Here is a 26,160-nt window from a genome sequence, read left to right on the forward strand (position 1 = left end):
AAAAGCAATATCACACTCGAGCTCGTGATGTTATACTCGTATATCGTCACGGTTGTGATTGTCTTCGGCACGCAGCCTCGTGCCGAAGACAATCACAACCGTGACGATATACGAGTATAACATCCGAAGACAATCACAACCGTGACGATATACGAGTATAACATCACGAGCTCGAGTGTGATATTGCTTAATTATCTCAGTTAGCATGCTACCATTTGCTCATTAACACTGAATTAAAAGGTAGGCCTACAGTTGAGGCAGATGGGAATGTCATCAGTTTTGCAGCCATAAAACAGTTCTCCACTGATTTAACAGTGCAGTTCTATAACACTGTGGACTTTTTTTTTTTAAAGGACTTTTATTCCAAACCTTTGTCTTCCTAGTCAAATCATGTAGCCTACATTACCCACAATACAACTGGACCACCAACAGTTTGGTTGGATATTTTTGGGTGTACTAGCAGCAAATGTAGCCTGAAGCTGAGATACTCTAAAAAGCAGGCTGTAGAGGTCCTCACTTTTTTCTAACTCCCCAGATTTTCTTCATTTTCACACTCGTAGTCTAGGATTTTTTAATTTTGATATTTGTGATTACAAAAAAACTCACTGAGTGAGGAATTTAACTTTGACACAAGCAGTGAGAATGAACACAGACATCTTTACAACTTTAACAAATTGAATCCATTTCAAACTTTAATGAGATGTTTTTATATAAAGCGATCAACACGCTTACAGATCTGTTTCTTATCAGAGTAAGTGGTTGCAGGAGAATTATATCTGCGCTGATTTCAGATGAGTTTTTCATTTAGAGCAGATCCAGAATCTGTTTACAGTCTGTCGGCAGGTTTGTGACAAAAAACATAAATCATCACCGTCAGTATCATAAATTACCACTGGGCCCTTTGACTCCAGACAATCAACATATGTGCAGAGTCTTGAGACTTTTTCCATAAATCTGTAAGTTCATCTAAACTGTGTTGCTGAAAGATTGTGTAAACATTGTCACACTGAGAGCACGCTTTATGCTTCATTTGCCGGCTGGGAACAATCCAAATGTTTTCTGTTTTCTCTCTCTTCACCTTTTTTTCCCAAAACAAAAGAGGGCACATTTCGCAGCAGAAGGAAGAAATTTTAACTATCATCATTTATTAATAATGGGGACCAATTTTCACATTTATTTATAATACAGCCATTTTTCCCACAATCCTCACAAAGGAATCACAACGCACTTTACATAAAGAATTAATCACAGGATGGGAATGAGTAAACTGCGCTGACCACAGCTTACCTCCGTTTATCAGAACCATGTGCAACGTCCTTTCTATCTTCCTTTCAGATGTTTGACAAGTGTGTGGGATGATGTATGCCAGAGTGTGTTGTTGTGCCTGGCCCTGATGAAAATTAACACAGACATGATGTGGGATAGCGGAGCAGAGCTGGGAACAAGGATTTGAAGTGGGGATGGTAACGTGTAGAAACTGGCTTGTTGCTGGTAGATTTCTTCCAGATTCTTATCAAGGCTCAAGGCTTTTTATGTCCTCAGCAACTGTGGAGTTTCTTTCCAAAACAACAACACTTTCATATCTCTGATATATCAAAACACAACAAGTATTCAAGTGCATTTATTCAAGTATTGCTCTTAGGTATAATTTTAAAATGTAGGTTTTTCCATTTTATTTTGATTTGTAACAAGACAGCATTACATTTCAGATATAAACATTGTACGTCTTCCTCCACTACACTGATTTAAAACATATGATGTTTTAAAATATGATGCAGTGTTGTAGATTAAACCACTCAACAATTTTAGCTAAATTAGCCAAACTGCAGTAGTGGTAGTTGTCGCCTCACAGCAAGAGGGTTTCTGGTTTCAAACCTATGGTAGGGGGTTCGAATCCCAGGGTGGGGGAGCCCCCTCTGTGCAGCGCTCTGTGCATGTTCTCCCCATGTTAGTGCAGGTTTTCTGCAGGTACTCTGACTTCCTCCCACAGTCCAAAGACATGCAGGTTAATTTGTGACTCTAGATTGTCCGTAGGTGTGAATGTGAGTGTGAATGGTTGTCTGTATCTATGTGTCAGCCCTACAATAGTCCAGGGTGTACCCCGCCTCGCACCCAGTGTCAGCTGGGATAGGCACAGGTCTCTCCCTGCGCCTCCCAGTGGTAGCGGCTACGGAAAGTGAATGAAAGAATGAGTCCAATAATATCATGTAATGTTAAGTAACACTATAATAGTGGCCATTCTGTATTATATGTATGTTTTCTTTTCACACATTTTTCTGCTAGTGATTCTGTACCTAAAGAGGACCTATTGTGCTCATTTTCAGGTTCATACTTACTCGTATTTTGGTTTTCTACTAGAACATGTGTACATGCTTTAATACACAAAAAACATTTTATGTTCCTCATATTTTCTGTGCTGGAACATTTGCAAAAACACTTTGCAAAATGCTCCGTTTTAGTGTCTGGGTCCTTAAACTCCCCTCTGACAAATGCACAGCTTGCTCTGATTGGTCAGCGTTTCTGGGTCTTCCACATCTGTGCTCACTGTCATTACAGCATGGGAATGACTGTAACGAGGTACAGCAGCACATTCAACCATATAAAAAAAAAAAGTTGTTGTTTTTTTTTTGTTTTGTTTTTACCGATAGATTTCCAGATTGCAGTGTATGTAATAAAGTGCCTCATGAATGAAACCCACAAATGAGTTAGCATTTTAGCACTCCCTGTTCCTTCGTCTCAAAGTCAGTAGGTCATTTGAATAGGTTTTTGGTTAGATGTCTGAAATAAGGTTTGTGGTTAAAACGAGCTAAAAAACTTCTTACATTTTGATGGACAACATAAAATATATCAGTCTATATCCCACTGTTAATTTTTAAGCTTTTATGTGTCTTAAAAAAGAGGGTTGCTAAACAGTGCCTAATGAGACTACAGACCCTCATCACACCACACACTTTACAGCCTTGTGGTGGCAGTGTTGAAGTCATGTGACCATAGCGTGATTCACAAAGTTAGCTTTTTGCGTCTGGCAATTTCATTTTGGCTTTAATTCTGGATCTAACTGCAGTCCTCTGTGGAGGAAGGCAACTGTCGTCAGCTCACAACACACAACGCTTACAATAGACAACAACAATTCACTTTCACGGCTTTAAAAGTTTAAAAATGTCCAGAACCTTATGAAACCACTCAAAGTGCTCTTTGTTTTAACCATCCCAGTGGCATGTCTTTATGGGTGGCAGCGTCAGTCTGTGAGCTGGTCCACCACTTTGGTCCAGACTGAAATATCTCTACAAATACTGAATGGATTGCCATGACATTTGGTACAGATATTTCTGCTGCCCAGAGGATGAATCCTAATGACTTTGGTCATCCTTTGACTTTTCCTCTAAAGCCACCATAAGGTTGGCATTTGTGGTTTTTGAGTGAAACGTCACAACAGCTATTGGAAGTTTTATTATTTTTCCAATACTTTGGTTTATGAACAAATACCTGCATAAATAAAATATGCCAAAATATGACTATACAAAGCCGACATTTGACACCGGTGGTTAAATGTTTATGTTTATCACTACAACATTAGCAAACATAGTTGCATGTGACAAACAAACAGCAAATGAGTCAAATGAAAGATTTTCAGAGCCACTTTTTAAGCCTACAGGTGGTTTGATACTTGGCAGCCGAATGAGGTTGAACGAGGCTCCTTAACACACACACACACACACACACACACACACACACACACACACACACACACACACACACACACGTAGTCAGTCCTGGAGCCCCTTGAACGAGACCAGTGGGGAGAGGGGGAAAAGGAGCTTTGTTGGTGGAGGGCAGGAGAAGGGAGGGTCAAACAGGCTCTGGATGTATGAAGGAGCCTCAAGCATCACATTTGGGTCCAATCAAATCAGTGATGTTTTTTGGCCACAATATATAAAACAGATGGACCAAAAATGGGAGGGGTACACTGCTTTTGTATAGAAGCCGTTCGGAGTGAAGAAGTAACATTCTTTTTCTCTTTAAGGCGATTGATCTTTGCTTTGCAGCTTTCCCTTTTGATGTCGTCTATTTGTCCATGTTTCATTCTGTAGCGTTTATGTCATACTGTTGTTTTGTTGTTTTCACTCATAGCGTACAGTTAGTTTGTCTGTCAGTGCTGAGTATTTTCATGTATTACGTCGTGCTTGTGTGGCCCTCTGTTGACATATCTCAACCTTTGACCTGCCTGTAATATGAGGCCTAATAGATTTTAGAGTGTGAATGTCACCTTAAAAGAGTGTTTTTGGACATGCAAAGTTGTCTCGCACCCTCAAGTGACCTCTGACCCCTCAGGAAGGCAGCAGGGGATGAAGTGTGCACAGTAGGGTGGGGGTTGTTTTAGCCACAAGGGTAAAACAAGGCAGGTGCTCCCCACTAGGGCCTCTGCTCCCAGTATAAGGGGCCGGGTTCTCCTGTGATGGATGGGTCTGGCTGAGATGCCAGGCCCCTTTGGGGCAGAGTCCACAGCAGGGGAGGCACCATCTGGGAACAGAATGTCAAGGCTGGCCCGAGGGTGGAGATTTATGCCCCAACCTCAGGTTCAAACGGCTGCGTCTGACACAGCGTAGACAAGGTGGCAGTGACAGCTTTCCTCCCTTCTGCTCCAAAAGGAGTCCATCCATTTTTGTCTGTGAGGACATCAGAAGGATGCAGGGGATCAAACAACTTTAGGGTCAAGTTTTTCCAACCTAACCGTCTTCCTTTTATTTTTATTTTTTTCCCTGCGTCATGTAGACGAGCTTTAAACAGTACAGGTAGCAAATGACGCAGACATGAGTGTCAATATCTCCGGTGGTGCCAGCTTTGAGTCTTTGTGTTTGCTTTGCTCAACAAAGGAGAGCTGATGTTATTTACAGTGCGAAACATGTGCAAAAATAAACAGATTTTTTTTTTATGTCTGACTTCAACAGCATGCATAAATTAAGAGCAGACAGACGGAAACAAACAGACTAACATCTTTTTTCCTCCTACTTTTTCTGAGCCCCCTGAAGAAGCAACAAGCAAAGTTTTTTTCCAAACCACTCTACCATCCTCCACACACACTCGTATACACAATCCAACCGCAGCGGCCGTGTGGAATAAACACAGGTGGGGAGTAGCATGAGTTCATCCACTGACCAGTGAAATCTCTATCAGTGTGCTCAGGCTAACAAGAATCAGAGGCCCCGGCCGTTTTTTGATGGGCCTATTAGTGCCTCGGCTGCACAGGGAGGTTGGAAGGGGAGAGGTATTAAACAATTAGGACCATAGACACAGATGTTGGAGACAGAAGGAACAGTTTGGTGTGTGTGTGTGTGTGTGTGTGTGTGTGTGTGTGTGTGTGTGTGTGTGTGTGTGTGTGTTTTGGGGGTTTCCAGGCCCATGAAAGAGGTCAGGCAGGACTTTGCACAGTGTCCCATGTGGAGCTCATTTTATCCCTTCACTTTGAGGATAATCTGCAGTGTGGAAGCACAAAGCACGTGCGCATTTCAACTAGTTTACTGGTATATACAAGGATTGTGATCACATGTTTCGTAATGTATTTATATACAGTGCAAAAGAAACATAAAAAGAGAGATATACTGTAGCTGAACATAAAGCATGATTTTAAAAAACAATCAATCTTCCATTGCCATGCATCTTGAACATCAGATTCTTTGAACTAATTTTAACTTTTGACTTTTTATTCCCTGTGGTATTTGTATCAGTTTAGTTTTCTGAGTCATTGTATGTCTGAACAATTCTCAACTATTTGCACATATACTGTATATATTTTTCCTTTAAAGCTACAGAAGATGGTTATCACATAAAAGTTAAATCATCTTATCACATTAAACCTTAAAGCAGGCTGCAGTAGAATCCCATTTTCTCTATCTGAGAACCAGTACTTTGAAATCTGATTGCTAGCAAGTACTAGGGCTGCCCCCAACAATGAATTTTCCTAGTCGACCAATAGTCATCATTCAGGGCCATTAGTCGACTAGTCACCTGCATGTTTACGATATTAATTTAAGTATTAAATGATATATTTTGGGCGGGGCAACACAATGGTTTGAGTTCAAGGTCTGAGAAAGAATAGTATCAGTAACATTGTTAACACTGTGCTACATTACAGAGAAATACAAAACCGTACTAATGAACCTTCATTAATATAGGCTTATATTTTATCTACAAGTGCACGCCACACTGAGCGAGCCGCCTGTTAATGACGCTGTCGGCAAAGCAGTAATGATTGTGCTAAGTGGCTAATGGGCATGTAGCTGCTTACATGTTTTAGATGATTCGTCATGTTTGTAGTCGACCAATGAAGATGAGTTTACATATCACCTTGGGTTCGTCCTTCACTTTCTCAAAATCATTTCACACTGTGGATTTCCTGCCCGACATGTTATTAACAAGCCTGTGGAATAACCACAGGTCTCAGTACTGTAAATTAGGGGCCGTACACATGCCGCATCTTTAACTGCCTGGAAAACGCGAGGTCGAGCACTGGGTGCTACTCTTGTGCCTTTTTTGTGCCAGCTTTCATGATTGTAGCAGCAGGTTGCATCTGAGGTTGCTAAGCAACCTTAACAAGCATTGTATAGCCTATTTACCTGCAGTCCTGAGTGCTGAGCTGATCTTCTTCCAGGCTCTGTTTATAAGTATGTAGGTCTATCGTCCATGTAACGTGACTCCTGGCTGACTGCTGAGCGTGGCCACTTCCTGTGTCTGTCATTTCAAATTAAATTCCCACATGGTCCAGTCATATAGATTTTGATTTATTTTGACAAGGCGCACCTCCTGATAGAGTTTCACTTTTGTTCTTTTTTTTGCTTGTTTTTGTTTCTTTTTTTCCACGACTAAGCGACCAATGAAATCATGCCGACTAATGACCTTTCTGGTCGACTTAGGTGTGGTCGACTATTAGGGGGCAGCCCTAGCAAGTACATTTTGGTGTTGTGTACATAATGTATCCTTCAGGGGCGGGACAGATTAAAACTTATTTGCTTTCTTGCAGAGAGTTTGATGAGAAGATCGATACCACTCTCATGCTTTAAAGCAACACTTCACCCCCGTTTGTAAATCAATTCATCATGCGGTGTTATCTTGGATTCAAAAAGAAAACTTTGTGTTCTCACATGCCTCCACAGAAAACAGTGAGCATGTTGATTTATTGATTGATTGGAAACAAGAGCAAACATCTGTGTACAAACTCTCACACAACTCGCGCAGTACCATCAAAGTCTCATTTATCCAGTCGCTGCTCAGAATTTACCAAACACATGCGTATTCACTGAGTGCCTGTGTCCACATAGTGTTTTTCTTCAGCAGAAAAGCAGTGGCACTGGGGAGTGTATAAAACAAATCTCCCAGCACATTCTTAAATTAATGTGCACCACATTGGTTTGTTTCTATGACAACAATATCTTGACACTAACATTTTGCTACATTAACAGCGGGCTGACTACACAGTGAACAACAAGCTTACAAAGCCAACTGCGGTAAAAGCACAACACTCACCAGCAACATCCAGCGTCCGCCAGCTGATCTGCTCCCAAAAAAATGGGCTTTTCTGTCTTTGTGCGACGATAAACAGTAGCCTAGCTAAAGACACAGCGGTGACATCACCAGCGCCTTTCTGAAAAGCTGAGAGATTTTGAACTGGAAGTGCTCGGAGTGGCAACACAGAGGCCAAGCGCTTTGAAAAATGATGTTGAGCACTGTGCTTTTTCTCTAGGCTGGCGCATACACACTCTCCTCATTGGGAACAATTGAAAAAAGACGCCAGAGCTGAGAAAAAATGCCATGTGGACACAGACCTTAAAAAACCTTAATATTGGAATCATCACCGCAGCTCTCTATTATTTCAGTTGTGTTGCAAAGTCTGAATTTATGAGCAAACAACTCAGTTACCGAGGCTTAACCTTGAAAAGAACAATGACTTTATTATACTTTAAGTATTATACATGCAAAGCATTAACCCTGAAAATATTTTTGAATATTAGGTAATTTGGATTAATGAATGCCAGCTTGAATATATCAGAATACAATGAAGCTTTTGGGTTTTTTTGGTTTTAATATTTCTCATAAACAATAGGATATTTCATGCTCCTTTGGCAGAGCAACAGAAACAAACGTTTTTCCTCAAAAACACAGGGCAAGCAAAGTCGCCTCATCATCTTGATGCTAAGCAAGTTTGTCACTTCTTGCTTACCATTACAGTTGTAATAGCAGCCTTAAAGCCCAGACATCATGCATGGAATGGATTAGAATAAATGTTAGATTAAAGCTTGTATACACTGGATGTGTCATCTGATAGGCCATACGTAACTTCTGGCAGTGCGAGGCTTGGTTGGATGTTTCAGTTGGAACGCTGTAGCTCCATATTGTGCCACTGCCATAATTTAACCAGGACTGTCAAGCAGAGATTTGCAGACTATTTAATTAAGCACCACGGTGAAAGATAAGCATGGTCGTGTTTACGTTCTGGTCATGTGCCTTGTGGTGCAGTGACGATGCTCTAGAACACTTTCACAGAGCTTCTGTTTTATCGTCCTGTGACAAATACGAGCAGAACGTCTAAAGGTTACAGCACAAACACTTTGGAGGAGGTCGTTTTGTTGGATGTTTGAGGTTGGAAAAGCCCTCGGCGTTAAACGGGAGCCATCGTTTAGTTAATGTGAGGCCGGTTTTTATGTGTGTGTGCGGTGATGTGTCTCCCCAAAGAGTTTAGGATAACTCAGGGTCTTTTCCTCCTCGTCTCAGCGGGACTCTGCAGGTTTAATGCGCACTGCCTCGGGCTTGTTCCATCTGCCATTAGACAGAAACACACACACACTCATAAGGCGGTGACGCTACTGTAAGTCAATGCTAACACACTCTCTACTGGGAGTGTTTTGAGGAATAATAAAGGGCTTGGTGATTCCCTCTGACTGCATTTAGGGTGTTTTCCTCTGTTACCACAGAAGGCACGTGGAGTTTTAATGTTGCCTTCGTCTTATGAAAACAACAGGGAAGCAGTGATGACATGTTTGTGGGTCCATTAGACTACTTAATCTTCACAGTTGGCTCTTGTACAAAAGCACATACGTATGTGGCGGGGAAAAAATGTCTATTTTTGGAAATAAGCTGCAACATAAACTTAACAGAGAAGTAAAAACAAGAATATCAGTAATTATATGTTGGAAAACACAAACGTACAGAGCACAGTAAAAATAAATAAATAAATAAGAATATAAATCAAGAAATGAAGCTTGTTTGAGGTTTACGTTAATCTAGTCCAGCTTGTCTTTTTTGAGGAAAGCTTATTAACATACAACTGGGCGGAAAATAAAAATAATAATGCAGTCTTGTTCATTTTTTGGCCTTCAAAGCAAAACTCACTGAAAACACATGTTTGGCTCAGAAAGTCAGCATTGTTCGCAAAATGCAGCGAAATGCATGCCTTCCATTTGTCACCTACACGGAGAGCTGTTCACTTTTGTTGTACATTTCTAGACTTATAGTCATCGTGAATAACAAATATAAACAGCTGACTGTGCTGGTGAGAAGTGGAAGAAGTATATTTATTCATATTTAGGCTGAAGTGGTTAAAGTGTTTGGAACATACTAAGCAAACAGACAGCAGAGAAGTGGATTATGCTAGAGAAATGATTGTATGAATATTTTTCATCATGTAAGGCGGCCATCTGAAGCCAAGCAGCCACCCAGTTTCAAACCTTTCTTAGTCTTAGAAATGCAAAAAATCAGATCAGAGTAATCCTGTAAAGGTCCAGTGTGTAGGATAAAGGGGTATCTGTTGGCAGAAATGGTATTTAATATTCATTTCTATGTTTTCATTAGTTTATGATCAACTGAAAATAAAAATCATTGTGTTTTCATTACCTTAGAATGAGCTGTTTATCTAACTTAACTTATCTACCTTGTGAGAGGGCCCCTTCCACAGAGTCTGCCATGTTGCTCCTACAGTAGCCTGGAACGGACAAACCAAACAATAGCTCCAGATAGGGTCATTAGCATTTTTATGTTGACCATATCTTACAGGCTTGGCACACAGAAGAAGTTTCAGTTCTGCAACCTAACTGCGAGATGCCACTGAACCCTACACACTGGACCTTTAAAGCTATTGTTAGTAACTTTTATGAAAATTTTAAAAAGCATGCCCCACCTCTTTTTTCTACTGCCTCTAATGGCATTCACTAGAATTGACCACGGTGCACTGATCCTATTCAGGTAGTGTCAAGAAAATCTCTTAAAGCTGAAGTCAGAAACTTGACAGCTGTTTTAGAGAATCCTCAGCTCTGACTGGTTGTTTTCCATCCAAGTGCTACAAAGCAACAGAATGGGGAGAGGAGTATGATTTTTTTTTTTTTTCACAGATTATCTTTTTCATTTAGTGTTGTGTGGATTGAATGACAGTTTCTGCAAATTTGAAAAGTGACTCTTGACATCACTTCAGTAGGGTCAATTTGCATCTGAGATCAGATATGTGTTACCTTGTGAGGGTCATTATTACATGTAATACTATAAATGTTATCTGATAAAACGTCTTGTCACAATGATGAACGATCAGTGACCGTATCAGTATTGGTAACAATATCCTGTTTCATCTAAGGCTTGTTATCACAGTATTATCTATAACTCTGTGAGATAACTGGGGACACAATAGTCCTCTGTTAGATACATACATTAGAATACCTGCAGGATTCTGATCCAAGAATCACAGTGTTTTATGTAGTTGAGTGTCATGTTACAGAAGCGTAATGCATCCTGTTTTCTGAATTACTGAGATCATCTCATTAAACTTATGTATCAATACTGACCTTAATTAAGGTTTTTCCAAATGTCCTTTCCACATCCTGCTCTTCTGACATGCATGTATGGTGTTGCTACCTTGGTTTTGTATTGATTTACAGTCTTGAAACAGTAAATTCAAGCTTCATTATGAAACAGACCTGAGTGTGCAGAACATTCTTCTCTTCACATTTGCTTTTTAAGATCAACCAGTTCAAATATTACTTTAACAGACACAACAAACATAATCTCATGTGCTGTTGTCCTTTAGCTCTTATCTAGATGACTTTCATACCAGAGTAAATTTCTCCACAAAACTATAAAGGCTATTTTCTGTTTACTCATGCATGTGTGTAGATTTTGGCAAGTCAGGAGTGTCTGGATAAAATTACTCTTGATTACATTTATTTAAGTTGAATGGAGTTATCAGTCTTACTTGTAGTACGCTGAGAGAAATGAAAACAGTATTTGGGGAGAGGGGGGAGTCATATCACATACATCTGGAAAATGAAAGAAATGATTATCTTAAAGATCTGTTTTCTGTTCTACGCAGGTTTTCGTAGGAGATGGATATTTTTTAATGGCTTTGTCCCTTTCTTGAAACTGTAGAAAGCAACTACGAGTCAAATCTTGTTTCACGGTTGAGAGTTTTGAAGTTTAGAGGTTGGATCAGTGAGCAGAGGTTGTTCAGAGTTTGGGCTGAACTTGGTGTAAACTCTGTTTCTGCTCAGGTTGGCAAACTCGTCTCAGTTATACCTCCAAACAAACTGCGTCCTTGTTGTGGTGTCACAACTGTGAATGAATACCAAACCTTTATTTACACTTGAGCCCGTGTCTGGTATTCCAGGGGTCACTGTGGGTCACTTGCTAACCCGCTGCCACCATCGCTAAAATTAAGAGGGGTGGTTTTTCTTTTTTGTTTTTTCCAACCCCCAAATTCCTGTGATGAAGGTATGTGAGATTACATTTCACAACATAAACTGTCAAAAGGCAAATGATCCATGACTTCTGCTTGAGTGGTAATTTGTTCATGTCATGGAGAACTTGTGTTTGTAGGAAGTAAACTAACTTAAAGGCTTGATTTAGTGGAGAAAAAAACACATTTCAAGATCAAATCATTTGTCTTTTCTATCTGAATTAACATCAAATAAACATGTAACTTGTTAAACAATATATTGTGTATGTAAAAGTCTCATACATGACTTAAAAAAGAACCAAAGGGACGAATAAAATTAAATCAAACAATAAATCACATTTTTAAGAGGTACACACTTCTAAACCAAATCAAACTCAAGCTCTAACAGCACAATATTATTATAATGCAATGTTGCAGATTGATATCCAGAACCTTCATTTATCAAACTGCCCTAAAAAGGGGGACTTCAGAAGCCTCTAAAAATCCAATTTAGGAATTAAAAAAGGTCTTTACAGAGTGTAAACAATATCAAACTTTTACTATGAAAGTTAATGTGACTTACAGTGAAGTGTAAAGTCATTTAAATGACCATAAAATATAAATACATCTATATTCAGAGCAGGATAAGTCCATCAGAGACATCAGAGAAAATTTTGCAAAAAGAAAAGTCATTTAAATTTAAATACATTAATTACGTGACTTCCTGTGTTGATGCACCAGAGGTAATGCGTTTTACATCAACCAGCCAGACTTAGACAGGACAGGAAGGTGGGTCCATAGTGACGGAGCAGCAGTTAGGAGAATGGCGGAAGCTATGGTGGAAAATCCTACTGGCAGTGACACGTCAAGCTGACAGATGGCCATCAGTCAATTTTGAGCCATCTTTGAGCATCTGTTGCCTGAGTTTTTGCGGTGTGGTCCACACTGTTGGCACTAGTCAGCCCTTGTTGGCTTTTTTTCAGCTGATTTAGCATGTTGAATCAGAGACGGTGGAGTCAGTTGGTGAATGAAATCACTCAGATTGGCAGTTCAGCTCAGTGCACAAGAAGAGAAACGGAAGTGAGGAAAGTAAACAAATGACTAAAGTCAAAAGGGAATGAGATCAAAACAAACAAGATTTTCTTTTTAGCCATTGAGCGCTTTAGCAGAAATGGTTGGTAACTGTTTGCATCACTGTTCATTAGTGCACAATACCCTTCTTCTTTCAACATATGGTTGTGTTGTTAATGAGCTAACTGGTTGACTTAAATCCATGCTGTGAGTCTTTTAGTTTCCCCGATTGGAGAGTTATTTCTTTTCACGCAGACACTAAACATATGTGCAAGTTTGCCGTTGGCTGTACTCTTTGCGGTGTGATCAAGTGCAACTTTTTGGTCGAGACACAAGCAACGTAAGGCAACGCAGGAGTTGACCTTCATTGCCACTTGTTCTTTGGTGTCGGTTTGGTGTGTCTAAGCCTTAAGAAATATGCAAGACAAGTTTTTTGAGTGGATGCTTCAGACAAAAATGAGACTCAGCATTCAGAGAAACAATTAAAGTCAGAAAAAGAACGCGACTGACAGTAGGGAGGTACTTAACTAGCCAATGCTTTATAACAACCTTCTCAAAACACAGTCGCTTTTCTGTAGTGGAAAATAGGCTACACCTCTGGCTTAGATAATTACCTTATCTTATAACTCCATCGCTTGGCCTTTTCTTTCCCTCCTCATTTTAACGGTTAGACTGTAAGCAAGTCTCCTTAGGGTGCGGGAGATGCAGCACACTAACCTGCAGCCATACTTCATAAGCACAGGTCCACAGTGTTTGTGTAATCATTCTCACTGCCAGTAAAACAAAAAGGAAACCAAACTTAAGAATTTAGTATAACATTGAAAATTATAATCAGTACCAGCAGTGATGATGTTTCAACTTCTGATAAATGGGGGAAAAACAGAAAGGGGTGCAACATCATATCAAATGTTCAAATAAAATACAAACAATGGGCTATAAACAGCCAAGTCTGAATTTTACAAATGGCCTCAGCTAACATGTTCTTTATCACAACCAATTCTATATTTTACAGTCACTCCAAGACATTTTTCAGAGGGTGTGTGATCATGTCTGTTTCTGTGCTACAGCCATTTAGGATCTACTCTTGACTGAATAGGTTTTATTAGTTTGTGAGCAGGGGTAAAAGTGAGGAATTTTTACTGGTAAATGCGAGACTTGCAGGACAGAACTTGACTTGAAACCTTCTTTAAATAACAAACTTCCCTCGCTGAAGATAAATATATCTTTTAAATTGTTAAAACCTTCCGATTTTCACTCATGAAATATTCAATAAAAGTTCATCTACTCATTAAGCAGCAACATCCCTTCTGTGAAGAATGTGTGAAGGTGGCGCGGGGCAGGACTATAGGGTGCCCCTCTCCGTATGGGGTGGAGATCAGGTACGGGTCATTCAGAAAACACTTCTCAGACGGCAGAGCTGCCTGTACTTTGGTCTGAGTTGTAAAATATCCCCCGAGAGCCATTCACAGTGTGAGTCTTCCAGCTTCAGTATCGGTCAGGGGTCAGAGAGCAGGGCCCTACAGAGCGATCTGCTTGTCACACTGATCCATGGACATCCTGCAAGCATAAACCTGCCTGGCTCACTGCTGTGTTTTATGGTACAATGACACCGTTTTTGGATCCTATGACACAAATCTTGAGTGAGTCAAGCCATTGGAGCAAGAGTTCATCAATTTGGGAAACATATTTTTTTGGTTTATGCAGAGAGTTAGATGAGAAGATTGATACTGCTCTTATGTCTGTTCGGTAAATATAAAGCTACAGCCAGCAGCCAGTTAGCTTAGTTTAGCACAAAGACTGTAACCAGGGGGGAAAACTAGCTTAACTATGTCCAAATGTAACACTCTGCTTATCAGCACCTCTGAAGTTCACTAATTAACATCTTATATGTTGTTTGTGGTCCTGCTCCTGACCAAGAAATAGTGTGACACATAACTGCCCATAAAAACGCAACTTGTATTTATTTTGTATGAATTAAACAAACTAAATATAAACAGTCGCTCCAGGTTGTTGCAATTGCAACTATTAACGCAAATTCAGCCAAACCTTATGAATTCTGTGGGACCTTGCAATTTTGTCCAATCACTGCAACTTAACCACAAATTTGACTACTTAAAACAGGTAAAATCTCATTTCAGTGTCGAGCTGCTCATGGCTTTGCTCAGCCCCTCCTTGCCCCTCTCTTTTTCTCTTTGTTTATCGTGATACCACTGCTGCTCCTGTGACAGAATCACTTGCACAGTGACAGGGCTAACTGTTAGCATCACAAGGCTGACGCTACTCAGTGTTTAGTAACGGCTTTAATGAAAGACTCAAGCCATTTCAGTGACAGTGTAAGATTGCTGGGACCATTTAACACTTAGTGGAGGAAAGCGGGTAACAACGGAGGGCTTGTGGCTGCTCTGAACAGCCGATCGTCGCAATTGTCTGTTGCTGCCCCTCTTCCATCCTGGAGGGAGGGACTGCATAACGTGTTAATTCATTAATTAGTGAGCTTTAGAAGTGCTGGCGGCAGATTTGTTACATTTGGACAGAACCAGGCTAATTGTTTCCGTCTCCAGTCTTTATGCTAGTATAAGCTAATGGCTGCTGGTTTGTACTTATCGGACAGACATGAGAACAGAATCAATCTTTCAGCGGTGAAATGTTTTTCAGAAGCCTACTTTTACGCAAGTACTATAATTAAAGGTAGGATCTGGAGGATTTTCAAACAAAACAAAATATAGACATATACAAATGAAATCCTGCTCAATCATCACCTATGGGCTTCTACTCATGTGTGGTGGTGACTCTGTTTGCAGAGCTCCTGCCCTTTAACTGTATTTTGATGTTTTTGTGAGCTCGGACCGCTTCTGGGCGGAGATTTCCCCAGCCAATGAGAGAGTGCAGGTGCCGTGCCCGAGCGTGTCCGAGCGTGCACCAGCGCGAGCCTTGCCTGAACCTTTTCTGTGAAGCCTTCTTCCGTACCTCCGGGCTCCGTACACCCGGGAGAGTTGAGCCTGATAGGAGGGGCCAAATTTGAATGTGTGTTTACAAACAGCAACTGGAAAATCCTCCAGACCCTACCTTTAAGTACAATTTTGACTACTTGTACTTTAATTGAGTATTTCCATTTTATGCTACTTAATGCTTTGACTCCACCATTTTGGGCCCAATATTGTACTTTTTACTCTATTATATTTTTTAGAATAATAGTCACCAGTAACTGTTTTTGTGATTATACAAACCATAAATTAAAAAAATGAATTATGACATTATTATAGGTCAAGCCATCCTGCTGTTATAAAGTGATTGAAATTAGCTTCACTTTCACCAGCTCCACCATTAGTGATACTTACAAGTTAATTCTTTTGGACTTTTACTTGTAAGAGTATTGTAACACTGGGGTATATTGCTACTTAAGTATAGCTCTGAGTACTTCTTCCATCACTGCGATCTTCTCATCTAACTCTGCAAAAATGCAATTAAGCATATGTCAAATTATTATTACATAACTCATAAATGGTTTGTCACTTCACATGAAATATTTGTAATATTTATGAACTACATTTCAATAACAAATAACATAAATAATCTTGTCCGCTGCTGTGTACAGTGCCCACATCTCTAATATGCATGTGGTTATCCTGAGGTCTGGTAGAGTCGCCTACGTGTCCCACAGCTGCTCTGAAACCCCACACTGAGTCAATTAGACCTGTACAATAGGAACATCAATTACGCCAAGCAGGCACAATCTATATGACTCTGGAGCTCTAATGAGATTAATTCCTCTTGGATGGGATAAATTCTTTCCCAAATGTCAATGTAGAAGGAGTGATTGAAGTTAACAAGCTCATTAGTGAACTTCAGGACAATGTTCAGAGCTGTATGGTTGATTCTCAGTTGGCAGTCACGGGGCCGCGGATGATAAAGACTAGTTGTCTTAGTGAAGGCTTGTGGATCTTTTATATTCTGGGCTACTAAATTATCCTTATTTTATCAGGCAGGTAACATCTTTTCAGTTGAGGTGTAGGCCATATTTATGAAGTCCAAACAAAGTATTGATACAAGAGTCCATACTCTCAAAACTGACAATGATTCAGCACAATCATGCACAAGAGATTTCAGACCAAGGAAGTTATTCTGTACATAACATCCTCATATAATGTTTAGTATGATATCTTACAAATTTGCACCCCAGGAATGACTTTATGTACTTTACCCAGAGTTATGTAGGTTAGGTTTAGGAAGAGAAACATGGTGAATAACTCAGAGTTCACTTTGTTTCACATGGTTACGAACCCTGGTCTCCTGGGAAAAGTCCTGTGTTGTTTGACCCATTCACCACCCCAACCTACCTGCTATTTCTTGATGTACCCTCGCCAGCACATTGTTCAGATGATTGCAGCACTCCTGATAATGTGGATTATACACAAATTACTGGCTGATGAGTAATAATGATGATGTAGTGCATTACCTCTTGGTACTAACAATGCATGTGAACAGGTGTAAAAAAGAATTTTCCTTTAAAGAATAAGGTTGGCATTGTTCTCCATTTTTCTTTTGTGAACAAATCCCATTAGAAAACTAAAACAAATACTACATTTGTTTGTCTCTCAGAACTCTCTGACTTCCCCAGCCTGTCTATGGCACTCACTCCTGGAGCCCATTAGTTCCTACTAAAGACATAAATCTTTGAAAATAAATGTAGTTTCATTTTAAAAGGCACTCAGTCATTTTCTGAAGCAGTTTTTAGTCAACATTACTCCAAAATTTTCCCATTGAGTATTTTTATCTCCAGATTAATAAGCATTGGTGCACTAGGGAATACTTACAGTAAAGCAGCAGGACCAACCCGGTCTCACTCCCAACTCATCAAAAACCGACGCTTGATCAGTGGCTCTTGGCACCCTTTAGCGTCAGCATGAGACGCAACTGCTGGCAGCATTTTTTGATGCTCTAAGCAGTTGTCATCATTTAAGGGAGGAGAAGTCCATATCAGGTGGATGGGATAAGGTGGTTGGGTCAGACTCCAGACTTTCACCCAAAAGGCCCCTGTTCATTTCTCATGTGAAACCAAAAGTCAATCTCATTATTCTCATTATCATCATTAACAACACAGTGTGTTAGTATGTGTAGCATACTACACTAGTGATGTATGTCATGTGATGTTACATTACGTCAGGAAAAACGTACTTATTTTAAGCCAAGCATGCAACATATTCTCACTCGTCACATATCGTCGCTTGGTTGTGGACTTTCCACGTCCACGTGGACGTGCAAGGCACCCTGTGTCAAGTTCTGCCTGATACATGCATTGTCTTCTTTCAAAATACACTTCTGTTTTCACAGGAAATTTAACATTTATTTACAGTCTCTTTCAAAATAAACGCACTACGTCGGTACAACATCGCAAATTGACTTTTTTTTTCCTTCAACAACAAAAGCATGTGGTTGGGTTTAGGAAATAATAACAGGATTTGGCTTTAAAATCTTACGGGACGTGAACACCGTTCTCCTGGGTGAAAGTCGGTCTTTGTAACTACGTGGATTTGTTGCCCAAACCAAAGGAAGTAAACCTAAAAATGAAGTGTGTTACCCGTGTGCATGCATGTCACAAACAGAAACTGTACATTTCCTGTGGAAAATGGATGTTAATTTTGAAAAGACACAAAGCATGTACAAGGGTAAACTGACACACCATCCCTGAACGTCCAAAACTGACATTGGATGGGTACCTACAGCGTTTGACTTACAGGGCCACTGAATAGACGAGTTGAGAGTGAGAAAGTGTTGCAAACGTGTATGCGAGATTGATTCAAAATAAACTACAGTGCTCATGTTCATGGCAATGAAGGAACATTTCACCCTGTGCAACGTTGTGCAACTTTGTGGTTTATAATAGTTTTTGGCCTACACTATGACACAGAGGAATAAGCTTTGACTAGACAGACAATAGGCTACTTGATAGAAGTATCGCTTCATTGTTGGTTTTAGTCTTTTCATGGGATTTGTCGACACTAAGAAAACATATAAAATGTCCCCAGACCTATATTTTAATCGGTTCTGATCAGATGTAATTTTGCAGAAATCCAAAGATCCTATATGGAGCTGGTCTGTATACATATGGAAGTATGGGAATCTGCTGAGACACAGGACTCTTCAAACACAGGGTTGGTTTGGTTTACATTAAAGCAGTCCTGATAGCTTTGATGCTCCTCAAACTGAGCGATGAGTCTTCATGAACGTTCAATAAATTGATTCTTCAAACATTTCCACTGGGGTTTGGCATTCTTTTGATCCTGCACCGTACACTTTGTGATTGTTTTTGACAGTAGTTTAGCCCTTGATTCTTTCTTTATGAAAAAAAAGATAGGAAAAGGGTGAAAGGTGGCTGGTAGTGGAGGGGAAAGAGACGAACGAAGGGTTACTGCTGGGCTACAGATGGACCACTTGGACTGAGAAGCTGCGTCTCATTTTCACACACAGTTGTAATGAAAACCCGCTGGGGTGACTTTAAGCACAGGCCTAGGATCAGCTTACCTCTATCCCCAGCCTCTGACCTTAACTGTCTGTGAAAGCATATTGTTAATGGAGACTGCATGTTATCTGTGTTTGGAGAAATAAAACCTCATGCTTGGTAAGGCTTTATACAATCCTAGTTGCAGTCCATTTATCCTCGCTTGGATTCCTTCCATCATTTGGTGCCTTTGTTTCTTGTCATTTTAAAAGCTGAGGCGAAGCGCCCAGGATGTATCACTTCAACTACTTTACCACATGTTTTGTAAACATCCAATGCCTCAATGCATGTCCCATAAGAGTTTGCATATACAGTCCAGGAGTGCATCATGAGTGTGTTTGCAGCTGATCACATTTAGTCACCCAAGAGAGGTTAGCATGTGACCTGCCACACCACAGGTACAGTTTAGCCAGCTGACCTGCTGCTCAGATAAAGGGAGTCCAGTTGCAGGTTAATAGGGGGCTGTAGCCCTTAAATGGCCGTATAAGTGTTTCTACAGAGACCTGAATAGATTTAACACACTTTGAAGGAAAGGGGATGAGAGGGGGAGAGTTGCCCTATAAAAGCAACTTAAACCTTTGACACAGACTGAAGAGCCATTTAGGCTCCTGCTCTAGTGCCGCATTCAAACCAACTTTGGCTCTACGTGAACAAACATAACCCTCTCATTCACCTGAATGAGGCCAGTTTACTGCTGCAGCAGGAATGGCAACAGAAAGCTACAGCAATGCCCCTTTTCCACCGAAATTAGTTTGTGTACGTGGATCTTTTAAACATTGGTAAACCCACAAAACATAGGCTATAGACTCCCTTCCCATTGCTCTGCAGCAGACAAATATGCATTTCTTTGTGTGTTCAACATCACGAGCACAGTCTTACTCCCAAGTCATCGAAATCTGGCGCTTGGGCAGTGACATGCGGCATCAGAAACCAATGAAAAAAGGCATCCTTTAACGTCGGCATGATACGCGGCTGGTTGCAGTTTAACCGTGCCCGCTGGCGTCAGGGGGAAACGTGGCTGGACAAGGACAAAAGTTAAGGCGGCGAAAGTCCAAGTGGGGTGGGAGGGAGAAGTGGTGGATGGGTCAAACAAACCATGACTTTCACCCACGAGAGTGGTGTTCATGTCCCATAAGATTCTAAAGCCAAACCCTGTTCTTTTCTCCTAAACCCAACCATGTGTTTTTTTTGTCGGAGTTGTACCGACGCAGTGCATTTATTTTGAAAGGGACTGTATGTAAACGTTAAATTTCCTGTAAAAACGGAAGTGTATTTTGAAAGAAGACAATGCATGTTAACAGGTATAACTTGACACAACGTCCAAGAACGTCAACAACCAACACACGCAGGGTACCTTACACATTGTATGCAGACGTGGAAACCAAACCTCAATATGTGATTAGGTCGAAGTGAGAATGTGTTGCTTCTGAAGAGTTGTTGCTGTTATTCACCTCCAACTTCACCTTGTTGTGCAGTGGTGGCAGACTTTAAGACATGTAGGCCTATATCTTATAACCCCTGCAAATATAACTACAACTGTCCGCATGGCTTGATACAACTACAGGTAAGTGACAAAACTTTTACTTTTTAAATCTGGGTGTACTGATTGTTTAAATATGAAGAGCAAATATTCCAAGTCATACTGGAAGGCAGTGTCCCTGTAGCCTGCAGCCGTAGCAGTTCCAACATGCACTGTTACTGCTATAGCTTTGCTTTTGTGTGCAGTAGTCAGTTTCTGGAAGTGAGCAATACATATTTACAGTGACTGTCACTAGTCATTAATGTGGATTCATGAGTCAGTATGAGGCATCTAATTTGATTCAGACTCCTTTGTTAAGGAGATGGGAAACACCTCCGTATCTACAGCAGCAAAACAATCAAACACCTCATTTAAGGGTGCAGCACTTTATTCATAAAACAATATTTATACATGTCACGTTCACAAAATCGTTTTCATACGTCCTGGCTTGTTTTCGTACGGTAAGTAAAGGAAGTGGGAACTCCTTTCAAAATAACGTCTTTGTTAAGTTCTGCTAAAAAAAAAAAAAAAAAATTGGCACACCTAGAGCTATAAACCTTAATGACAGGTTTAATTGAAAGAAAATAAACTACAACTGTGTTTTCTATTCAAATACTTTTTCCCACCCCTTGAAATATGTGACTCACTGGCTTATTGAATGACTTGAATGAGCAGCTGAGGAGGATCTGAGAGACCGAATTGTGACAATACAGGATTTAACACATGGTACTTTGCACACTAGATGATTTTTAATATAGATTAATATTTATGACTTGATTCTGGGAACAAAAAAAACATGTTGTAACTGATTTTTCAGCACCACAAGTAAGATTCGGTTTACCTCATCTGTATTAGGGAGTGACAGCAGAAGACTCTGTGACACATATGTCTAAATCAAGGCAAGTGAAACCAAAAATGTCTTAATATCTAGAGACCACATGGTAAGTGGGAAAATATGCTTCTGTAATTTGGGTGAACTGACCCTTTTAGCTAGAAATTCCACAAACATCAGATGTGAGATTTAAGTGTTCGCTCATTTCAGCTTCTGAGAGAGCAAGAGGAAGGTCAGGCCTGAGAAGAACCACACTGCTGTCTGCACACCAGACTGTAGCTCAAGGGGGCCTGAGAGTGGATAGGAGCCAGAGCTGTATAGTGCAGGGAGGAGGCAGATTTGGTTTCACCCCTGGGTGCGCTGAGTGGTGGTCTGCTTCTCACACCAGGGCAAACAATATATCACCGTGTGGTATGAACCTGCAGACCCACCCAGAGGATTTCACCACTGAACTCCTAATGATGGAAAATTAACGCTCCACTGAGCTGAGCTAAATGCCCCTACTGACAACATTTCCAAACTATTTACAGCATGGGTCTCAAAACTGCAAGTTAGGGGATCACTCAGGATATATTTCTGTTGATTTGGGCGTAATGAGGAAAAGCTGTCAGACAGGTTTTGTTATGATTTCAATGAAGGGCAGGAGATGAAATAGAGGGGGGGATTGTGAAGAAAACGACTGGTGATAAAATACTATGAGCTATAATTAGAAATCAAAAATGTCTGTCAGGCTCAGAGGAGCAACAAGTGAAAATTTGGGCTTTTATTGGACTGGGGAGACACATTTGTCCACCTGATATGGGGAAACCAAGTGCTGAATGAAGACGCGGTCTTTACGCACAACGTACAGACTCCTCCCAGACATGTCTGGAAGAAAACCTCTTGTTACAGTAGGAGCTGGTCACTGACAGAGGCTCCATGCACGCTGGCTGATGCGCAACAGCCCCTGAATAAGCGTTTATACTCTGCAGGTTTTTACGCACAGAAAAAATGAGGGCCTTTATTGCGGCAGTGACAGTGTTGTGGGTGATGATGATACCCTGCATGGAAGCTATCCACGGATTGTACAATTTCGGCCAGCATGATTTATTCTACAAAAAGAATAACTGCAAGCCAATTCCTGCAAACCTGCTCCTGTGCCACGATATAGAGTACACAGAGATGCGCCTCCCGAACCTGCTCGGACACGAAACCATGAATGAAGTTCTGCAGCAAGCTTCGTCTTGGATTCCGCTGGTTCAGAAGCAGTGTCACCCCGACACGAGAAAGTTCCTCTGCTCCCTTTTTGCGCCCGTCTGCCTGGACGATTTGGACGAGCCCATACAGCCGTGCAGGTCTCTGTGCGAGAGCGTCAAGAACGGCTGCGCGCCCGTCATGTCCGCGTTTGGCTTCCCCTGGCCAAAGATGCTGGACTGTGACCGCTTTCCACTCGACAATGACTTGTGCATACCACCTGCAGGCATCGAGAACTTTGTGCCCGTCACCAAAGAAGGTAAAGTTTCGTTACACTGTATTTTATGTTGCACATTAACCATCACCAAGTAGCTCACTGTGCAAACATGTCACATTGATTTAGTGGGACTGCATCATTAAGTGCATGTGCTCAGCATGATTTTCTGTTCAGCATATCCACTCATCTGCACCAGAACCCACTTGGGTGGACTTTTTTTTTTACATTTTCTGTTGAATTATGGCAGATCATGTAATATTTATATTGTCTGATTTCTCTTGTAGTGCCCAGAGTGTGTGATGCTTGCAAGGAAACGGATGAAAATGACAACGAAATTGTTGACAACCTGTGTAAGAATGACTTTGGTAAGTCCACCATGGGTGTAGATTACATGGCAGGGGGGCGGGGGCACAGGGGACACCCTCCAAAATTTAGAAAATGGCATTTGCCCCAACAATAAAAGCATGAAAGTAGCAGAGCAGTTTTATTTTGACAACATAAAAGCCATTTCCACCATATATGGTGCATAAAAATTAAACAGAATACAATAAATTAAGTGTTTGATGCTCAAAATCTTCTGGCAGAGGACCCAAACACCTCATTTCACATGTCTCCAAAAAATGTTGAAACCAAACCTGCACACTTGAAGTCCACACCGATTTCATCATAGCAGTAGGCTCCTAAAGGAAGCTCAGGGGCCCCAAGAGGTCATGAGAGGTTCCAGGCACTTTCAGGAAAAATGTCACTGTTAAAAGTGTTTCATTTGTAGAAAGTCCAAGGAACAAATGGTCATTGTGGCCAGGATTTCCCCAGTACAGTTTTTGTAAAAACAAATCCCTCTTTTTTCTCCCCTGCTTGCATCAAGCTCTGAAAATCAAAGTCAAGGAGATCTCCTACATCAATGGTGACACCAAGATAGTGCCGGAGAACAAGAGCAAGACCATTTACAAGCTGAACGGCGTGACGGAGCGCGACCTGAAGAAGACAGTGCTGTGGCTGAAGGACGGCCTGCAGTGCATCTGCGAGGAGATGAACGACATCCACGCCGCCTACCTGGTCATGGGCCAGAAGATGGACGGCCATCTGGTCATCACCTCGCTGAAGCGTTGGCAGAAGGGACAGAGAGAGTTTAAGAGGATTTCCCGCAGCATCCGCAAGCTGCAGTGCTAGGAAGGAAAAAACAAATAACTGCATGTGTCACTGTTGAAGAAAAAGTTTAGTTGAGCTCTGTCTGATTATCTGATTATCTCTTTCCAGTTGTCACACAAGGTTTATAGATTCCTCTCTAGACTATAGCGAAGATGTTTCTCTGGCCTCAGAGAACACACCACTTCCTCTCTTTTCCATTGGTTCATTGTTAGAAAAAAAGCCCAAACTTTTTTTTTTAAAAAAAATAGGCAATCTATAGCATATCTGCTGGCTAAAATCTCTATTATTATAATTGTTATGGATTTTCATTTTCTGAAAGGTGATTTGCCCCAAAACACTCAAGTTACATTCATCAGTGAGGCCACAATTTTTTTTTGAAAGCACATCTTTAAGTGGCTAAATCACATGTTGGCCATGTTCTCTGAGCTGGGCACACATTTATACCTGGTACAGACACAGAAGTAAGCAAATACAGTGGGGAAAAAAAGTCCCTTAAATTGTAGTGATTTTGTGAAGAAATATATGGTTTTCATCCATTGACTCCCATTCATTTTGCACTTAGTGAGTATTTGGCACCCTCTTGTGGTCAGTGTTCAAGTTGTGTGTTTTTTCCTTTGCTGTCACCTCATTAATTGCACTCAGCTGGTGTCCAAGGTGTAAAGGAATCACTAATCACACAGTTAGAGTGAAAACTAGCAGAGCTTTCAATCCAGGATTAACAATGATTGACTAAAAAAATTACTGGCAGATGTGGCTTCCTGTTAAATCCTTCGACGGGGGTGAGTTTAAGACATTTTCCTTTTCTCTTCTGGTAGTAGCTGGAATCTGTTTCTGCTGTCGTCATGGGGCATTCCTCACACAAGGTCAAATCATCAGAAGTTGTTTGTTTAGGACTATTAAAAACTCCTAAAGAGGAACAAGTGACGTCACAAGGCTCCAAGGCCTTCACTGCTTAGCTGATCAAAGTCAATAAGGTAAATAAAAAGAGATGTTTTGGGGAAGTTCAAGTCTTCCTAAATGAGGTATCTGCATCCCATAATAACAACTCTTTTCTGTCATAGTTCCACAGAAACAGTTACTGATTCATGTTGTGTGGTGCACACTGAGTGAAGCTGTGATCCCCGTGTGTGATGTTCAAAGACAAAATAATGTTTTGTATTCCTACCGTTTTCTCAAGCAAAAACGAGAGATAGCTGGCTATATTCTCTTCCTGTCCAACATTTTAATACTCTTAGTAACCTTTTTGTACTTGAGCCACTGCATACTTTTCTACCCCACTATGGTTAAACTAATATTTTTCTACTCCCAGACTTTCATATTTCATATAAACTTTAATGTTTTGAGTTTGCATCTTCATCCTGTTGTTTGATGAGTGACACACGTTGGATTTTTAGGTTTTATTAGAGGATGAATATCTGAGTTTTTTGGTTGGTAGTGTTGATTTGTTAGGCACAAATAATCCAGTGGTCTGTGTGTGAATGTGTGCGCAATGTATAAAGTATTTTTTTGAAAGTATTACTGTGTAAATATCAAATACTGCCTTTTATGCTTGTGTAAAGTTTTCAGCGATTAAAAGCTGCCGACGACATGCTTTGAATTGACTCATTTTATTGTTGTATATGGCAGGGAATGAAACTCATGAATAAAAGAGGAATTTATACAATGGAAAATAGACCTACAGAATGTATTATTAATAAACACCGCCATCTAGTGGGAGTCAATGGTAAATCAGGTCATTGTAATAGTGGCATGAGGCATGAGGTGGTGATGTGTTCTCAACAAACTCTATTAACAGGGTTTTTTTTTTTTTTCTTCACTGACATTTACCATTATTAAATGTATAGGCTCATAATGTTAAATAAAGCTTGGCCTGTAAGGATAGTGTCAATTAAACAGTATAGTGAATCTATGCTTGTCATGCTGGCCACTGTTGTACATTTTGACCACATAT

The 26,160-nt window shown here is 40.6% G+C and overlaps 1 protein-coding gene across 1 annotated transcript; it reads left to right on the plus strand.

Annotated features, from left to right (window-relative positions):
- Positions 1-22,478: 22,478 nt before the first annotated feature.
- Positions 22,479-25,797, plus strand: sfrp2 (secreted frizzled-related protein 2). The gene is made up of 3 exons (XM_050045207.1): positions 22,479-23,102; positions 23,345-23,425; positions 23,926-25,797. The coding sequence occupies exons 1-3, from the start codon at positions 22,601-22,603 to the stop codon at positions 24,228-24,230; spliced, it is 888 nt and encodes a 295-aa protein (XP_049901164.1). The 5' UTR covers positions 22,479-22,600; the 3' UTR covers positions 24,231-25,797.
- Positions 25,798-26,160: the final 363 nt, after the last annotated feature.

This window comes from Epinephelus moara, chromosome 5 (genome assembly GCF_006386435.1).
Source record: "Epinephelus moara isolate mb chromosome 5, YSFRI_EMoa_1.0, whole genome shotgun sequence".
NCBI classification, from domain to species: Eukaryota; Metazoa; Chordata; class Actinopteri; order Perciformes; family Serranidae; genus Epinephelus; species Epinephelus moara.

Coding starts and splice junctions, on each gene's coding strand:
- sfrp2 (XM_050045207.1), top strand. CDS start 22,601: ATGAGGGCCTTTATTGCGGCAGTGACAGTGTTGTGGGTGATGATGATA. Junction 23,103..23,344: donor TGTGCCCGTCACCAAAGAAG/GTAAAGTTTCGT, acceptor TTTCTCTTGTAG/TGCCCAGAGTGTGTGATGCT. Junction 23,426..23,925: donor CCTGTGTAAGAATGACTTTG/GTAAGTCCACCA, acceptor GCTTGCATCAAG/CTCTGAAAATCAAAGTCAAG.